The 5,988-nt window shown below is 51.5% G+C and overlaps 1 protein-coding gene across 1 annotated transcript in view; it reads left to right on the forward strand.

Moving 5' to 3' along the window:
- STRA8 (stimulated by retinoic acid 8) overlaps nt 1-5,988 on the forward strand; it is a 25,015-nt gene that overhangs the window by 14,477 nt on the left and 4,550 nt on the right. Inside the window, exons 6-8 of the mRNA XM_012642749.1 lie at nt 104-145; nt 1,242-1,509; nt 5,615-5,688. Of these exons, the coding sequence (XP_012498203.1) occupies nt 104-145; nt 1,242-1,509; nt 5,615-5,688 (384 nt within the window). The remainder of the gene's footprint in view (nt 1-103; nt 146-1,241; nt 1,510-5,614; nt 5,689-5,988) is intronic.

Genomic DNA, 5,988 nt, shown 5'->3' on the forward strand with positions numbered 1-5,988 from the left:
TATATGTATAGTTGGATTACATATAATTGCTCAAATTGCACTGAGTTTCTGTGCCCATGTTCATGAGAGATATTAGATATCGATTCTGTTTTCTCCCCCTCAGCCTGTTCTCAAATGGGTTTCCTGAGAATGGCTCCTCCCCCTGGTGTCCAGCTGAGGCTGTGGGGAAGGATGCCCAGGAGGAGGAAGAGGAGGAGGAGGAAGAGGAAGACCAAGAGGAGGAGGAGGAGGAGGAGGCAGTGGAAGTGGAGGAGGTGGAGGAGGAGGAGGAGGAAGAGGAAGAAGAAGAGGAAGAGGAAGAGGAGGAAGAGGAGAAAAAAGTAGAGCTCTTACACTCTCCAGGCACTTTGTCACCAGACCTCATGGAATTTGAACGGTGTGAACAGCTGGATGGGGAGCTCCCTTCTGTGGGGAAGGGGACAGAGGTTCCAGCTGGGGTATGCTGCAGCCTCTAGGCATGACTCAGACCACGCCCTGAATGGAAGCTCCAGAATTTTCCTATAGGAGGGGCTTGGGGATGAGATTGGTAGAGGTGCTAGAGAACCTAATCTCGAAGCCACATTTGTACAGCACGTACACTGTTTTTTACTTAAACTGTATGTTTATTAGGGGTGCCTGGGAGGGTTGATGGTGATTATGAGAACTAAATCTACCCCTCACCTCCCCCAACACCCCCACACCACCCTCCACAACTCTGGCTGATCTCATAGTAAGACACACGGGGCACGGCTGGCTCAGACACCCCCAGCACTGCCTCCTCCACAGACTCAAGCCCCCTCGGCTGCCGTGGTGGCTTCCAGAGGTGTTGGCCCACTAGGAGGAAGCTCAGTCCACAGCTGAAGGCACAACTTGCAGCCCCCAAATTTAATTTTTAATTAAGTCTGAAGCAGGACTCGTAGCATGCCTGCACATTCACGGGCTCAGAACTTTAAGAAATTTTCCCATAGGATGAGACATGAGCCGGCCACACCTCTCCTCTTCTATAAGGGCAGAGAGCTTGACGTCGCCGGGCACTGGCGGGTCTCGGGGAAGGGCCTCAAAAGCCCAAATCTATGTCCTCCATGGCTCCCAAGACGGCTCTGCTCTCTAAGGGTCAGGGGCGTGCAGATCAGTAAGGGTGAGCCCCTGGAAAAGCAGGGCGCTGTGGCCTAGGCCGGGAATGGAATTCAGACGAGATGGCTTCGGGAGGGGGCTTCAGCCACGAGCTTCAGCCCTGAGAGATGGCGCCACTTCTGTTCCAGGTATCTCAACTTTTACAAGCAGACGATGGACCTTCTGACCGGCAACGGTATCGTCTCCTCGCAGGAGGTGAGGCTGCCCATCGTCTCCGCGGCCATCTCCCACCTGTGGCAGAACCTCTCCGAGGAGAAGAAGGCCAGCCTCCTGCAGGCCTGGGCGCAGATGCAGGCAGGGGCCGCCCAGGAGCCAGCCCGTCCCGAGGGCAGCGTGAGGGACAGCGGCGTCGACAGCCAAGGCGCCAGCTGCTCGCTGGTCTCCACGCCCGAGGAGGTGAGCAGGCCCGCGGGGTGGCCCTCTCCCGCCAGCCGGGGACCAGGGCTTCGTGGTTTGGGTGCCGGCTCACACAGGTTTCTGATTTTCTCGACGTGATCTCCGTGACCGCGGAACGGCGTTTCTTTGTCTCCTGTTAGTTTCCTGGCCTTTTCGTGGGTATCACAGAAGGCTTAGAAGGCTGTCTCAGTGCATTCTTTTGGCAGCCAGTGACTGGGTTATTAACCCATGAAGCAATGTAGCGCTCACAAGCGGGAAGGTCCAGGGCAGGGCCCGGCAATCCGCAACGGCAGTCTGGGGCTCCTCCCTTCCCTGTGCCCATTCTTCCCCGCCTGCCCGCTCTCTACTCCCCTCCCCTGAGGCTGTGGAAGGGCAGCTGGAGCCATGGAGCCATCATTCTTCCTCCTTGACACAGCATAAGGAACGATTTCCTGTGAAAGCTCTTTCTTAAGGGCCAAGGAAGAACTTTTCCAGACACTTCCACCATCCGTCTCCTTCCCTCTCATCGGCAGAACTGGCCAGATTGCCAGCTTATGAACCAATGACCGGCAGTTGAGAGAGGCTCACATTTGGACCAATCAGGTCCAGTCCCTGCAAGGCGGTCAGTTCCCGCCCCCAAGAGCACTGCGACCACTCAGTGAAGAGGAGGCCACAACAGCATCTGTAATGCGTTGCTCTGCGTTTGAGAACGGCCATGGTCTGCAGGGCAGACCATCGGGTAGCATTGGCAGTCGCCCTGCAGTGAGATAAAAGTGGACCCACTGCTGGCTGCTCTTGCAGAATTGGGAGAGCCTCAGAAGATTGCTGCTGCTGCTACACAGGCCTAGGCTGTCCCCGCTCCTCTAGCGCCGCGGCAGCCAATTCTTTACTATCTGCACCTCTTGTGCTTTGCGGGACATTTGGCAGCCATGGCCTCCACCTAGTAAATGCCACCCCCTTGCCCTGACTTTGCAAATGCCCCTCGGTGGCTGGTTCCTTTGAGGAGATGGCCATGCTAGTCTCCCGGTGTCTCTCCGTGGAGACTCTCTCTGAGCCAGAGAGCTTCTGACTGCCTCTGCCCCTGGGGAGAGGTACACCCTGAAATGCCCCCATCCTTCTGGAAGATTCCACAGCTATCAGGCCCTAGCTTGGAGAACAGCAGAGATGTCACCCAGTCCTGTCCTTCCAGTTTATAGGCCTAGCAAGCAGTGTGACTTGCACAGGACACCCAGTTTCTGCTTCAGGGATTGTATCTCTTTCATCTCATATTTTTCTCAAATTACTCTGCCCTTTAGTCACCTGTTGATGGTCAACCTTCCGTTATGTCCCCTGATACTTCTCAACTGAATCACCTATGGAATTCAGCAAAAAGGCAGGTGCCCGACTCCACCCCAGACCCACGAAATCAGAATCCCTGAGGGTGGGGCCTCAGGATCTGCATTTTTAATAAGCACCCCAGGTGGCTGATGCACGTGGGCATAATTGGAGGGAACTCTCAGTGCAGATGTGCGCTGTCAATCAGCTTCTGCCTTGGCCCCCTCCCACGCAGTCATCAGTCCACCAGACTGTCCCTTCTGATCTGTTTTTCCTCTAATGTTGGGTCCACCATGAGAAGATATGAGTTCTCCTCCATGATGGTTCAGCACAGCCAGACGACCGGTAGCCAAAGACTTCATAGCGAAGGCAGGTGTGAAAGGGTGGCCAGGCCAGGTGTCTTTATAGCCCCAGAGTGCCTAGCCCTGGAGTCTCACACAAAGAAGACCAAAGGAAAATACAGTCATGCGCTGCGTAGCAATGTTTTAGTCAGTGATGTATCACATATACAATGGTGGTCCCATGAGATTATGATGGGCCTACATAGAAACCTGATATATGGCACTTGACACTGGCATTGCAGATCAAATAGGGGAAATGATTAATATTCAGTAATGGAACTGGGACATTTCATTTCTATATGAAAAAAATATAAATAAATAAAAATATGTATACTATCTAGGTTCGTGTAAGTACACTCTACGACATTCACACAAAGACAAAATCACCTAAAGACACATTTCTCAGAATGCATCATCATTAAACCGTGCATGACTGTATATACCAAATGCCTGAGCAATTCCATAAAATTCTGACTGTGTGAGCATCTGCCAACGTGAACGCTTTCTCAAAGAAGAGCAGATCCAAAGAGAAAACATGCAGAAACTAATGTCCTCAAATCGTAGAAACAGCTTGTCTGGACTTTTTTCAGGGAGGGCTGTGGGCTGATGTTCTGGTGTTAAGGGAAGCTGGCAGCAGATTCCCTCAGCTGTGCCCAGGAGCAGGGCTCCGCCTGCACCGCCGCGCCCACGTTTGGGCCAAGCCAGGGCTGGGTGATAAGGTAAGCGGAACAGAGAATGCTCATGCCTCAGGCAGGGACAAAGCCACAGTTACTCCTGCTGTGGCTTCTAAATCAGCTGCGGTGAACCCGCTGCAGCTCCTGGTCCACTTGGGGAGGTTCTACTGTGGGGACAATTGTGTTAAAGGCCAGCACCTGGACTCAGGGTCAGGCGTGCCTGGAAGGCACCGGACAGTTCTGTTTCAGGTCTAAGAGACAAGGCCCAGTAAGTGCAGTGGCTGTTCCAGAAAGACCACAGGGCCTGGCCTACGGTTCCCGTCCCAGGCTGGCTTGTGAGAGGGGTTTGCATGTGTGAAGACAATATGTGGCCTACAACTTCGGGAGGCTGATTGGTTGAGGACAGGAATTTAGGTCCTGGGTCTCTGTCTCAGGCCTGCTGGGGAGGAATGTGGAGCTGATGGGCTTCTGGGCTGATGGACATGTGAGCACAGGCCTTTCCTTGGCCCCTTTCTTGATTACCTTTGAAGTGACCAAAGAGATATCAAGTAGGACACCAGAAAATGTCCAGAAAACTAGGAGGAGGACCAGAGTCCCAAGGGATTCAGTTCTGGGGAAATAAATTGAAAGAAGACAAAAAGGGCAGATAGCAGCCCTCTGGGGAAGAGCAGTGTGTCCCAGAGTGGGGTGAGGTGAGACCCTGGCAGCACCTGCCAGTACCCACCAACTCAGGGCCCGAGACCTCCCTCGCCTCTCTTTACAGCAACCGCTGAGATGAATGGGATATCGGATAAAGTAAAGCATGCCCAGTTAAATTTTTAATACAAAAATGTCCCAGGCAACGTTTGGAACATTCTTATGTTAAAAATTATTCATTCTTTTTCTGAAATTCAAAGTTAACTTATATTTGTATTTGCTAAACCTGGCAATCCTAAGTGTAAATCATGTTTCTGTAGCATATTTAATATTCTTTAACAAATTAGGGAAAAGCAGAATGAAAAACTGTCTAAATAGCAAGATTCCGAATTTGGAAATATATGATAAAATATGCCTGGGGAAGTGACTGGAGGGGGAAATAGATCAATGTGTCAACAATGGATATCTCGTTGTTTCTCAGTGATCCTTACTTGTTTTATCTGTTTCTATTTCCTAGAATTTCTACAATGGATGTGCATTTCCTTTCTAGAGAAGATAATGTTCAATAATAGCTAACATATTTAGTCATTATTATGTGCCAAGTGGTTCACATATATTGTCTTACTTCATTCTTGCCACAGCCCTATGAGTAGGCACTGTTGTGATTCCCGTTTTATAGAGGAGGATTCGAGAGATGAAGTCACTTGTCCCATGTCACACAGCTAGTGACTGACAGGGAATCAGCCCTCCTGAAGCCTAACCCAGAGCCTTCCTGAACCTCTGGACTCCGTTGCCCTGGCTGCTAGAATGTCGATCCTGGGCTCAAATAGTCTCTCCATGCTGGGAGGTTTAGACAGGCCTTTCCCAGCTGTAAACTGAGGCTCTGGCCTGTTACATCTTGCCTGAGCTTTAGCAAGAGGAGACACAGTCCCCAGAGCTTCCTGTCCCTCTCAGCCACCTCCGGGGTTGGCAGTTTGTCCTGGGAAATCCAGAGCGTTGTAGTCAGACCCTGAGAGGATCACTGAGCAGAGGCCCTGGGCTGGGGCCCCGGCTCGGGCATGCATGCCTTCTGTCTTTCCACTCCTCTCTCCCCAGCAGCTGAGAGCAGGTATCAGACTGTTAAATTATTTCTGACACGTGAAGTTCTGTGCTTTCTTTCAGATCCTTTTTGAGGATGCTTTTGATGTGGCAAGTTTCCTGGACAAAAGTGAGGCTCCAAGTACATCCAGCTCCAGGTGAGGAAGAGGGTGTGAGAAGTGCGTGCGAGTGTGTGAGTGTGTTTGTGAGTGAGTGTGCACCCCTGCTGGGGTGTCTAGGAGCCTCTCCTCCACAGCTCCCAGATGGGCGCATAATTCAGTGGATGTTCTTGGGGATCCACTTTTTTCTGTGATCGGAAGTGGGCTGGTTCTAGGATTGTCCTGGGCATGTCATCATCTGAAGCCAAAATTCTTCTGTCCTAACTGGAGGTCATTATCTTAAGTGAAATAACTCAGAGACAGAAAGTCAAAGACCACATGTTCTCACTTATAGGTGGG

This window comes from Propithecus coquereli, unplaced genomic scaffold, assembly GCF_000956105.1.
Source record: "Propithecus coquereli isolate 6110/MARCELLA unplaced genomic scaffold, Pcoq_1.0 Scaffold186, whole genome shotgun sequence".
Classification (NCBI taxonomy): domain Eukaryota; kingdom Metazoa; phylum Chordata; class Mammalia; order Primates; family Indriidae; genus Propithecus; species Propithecus coquereli.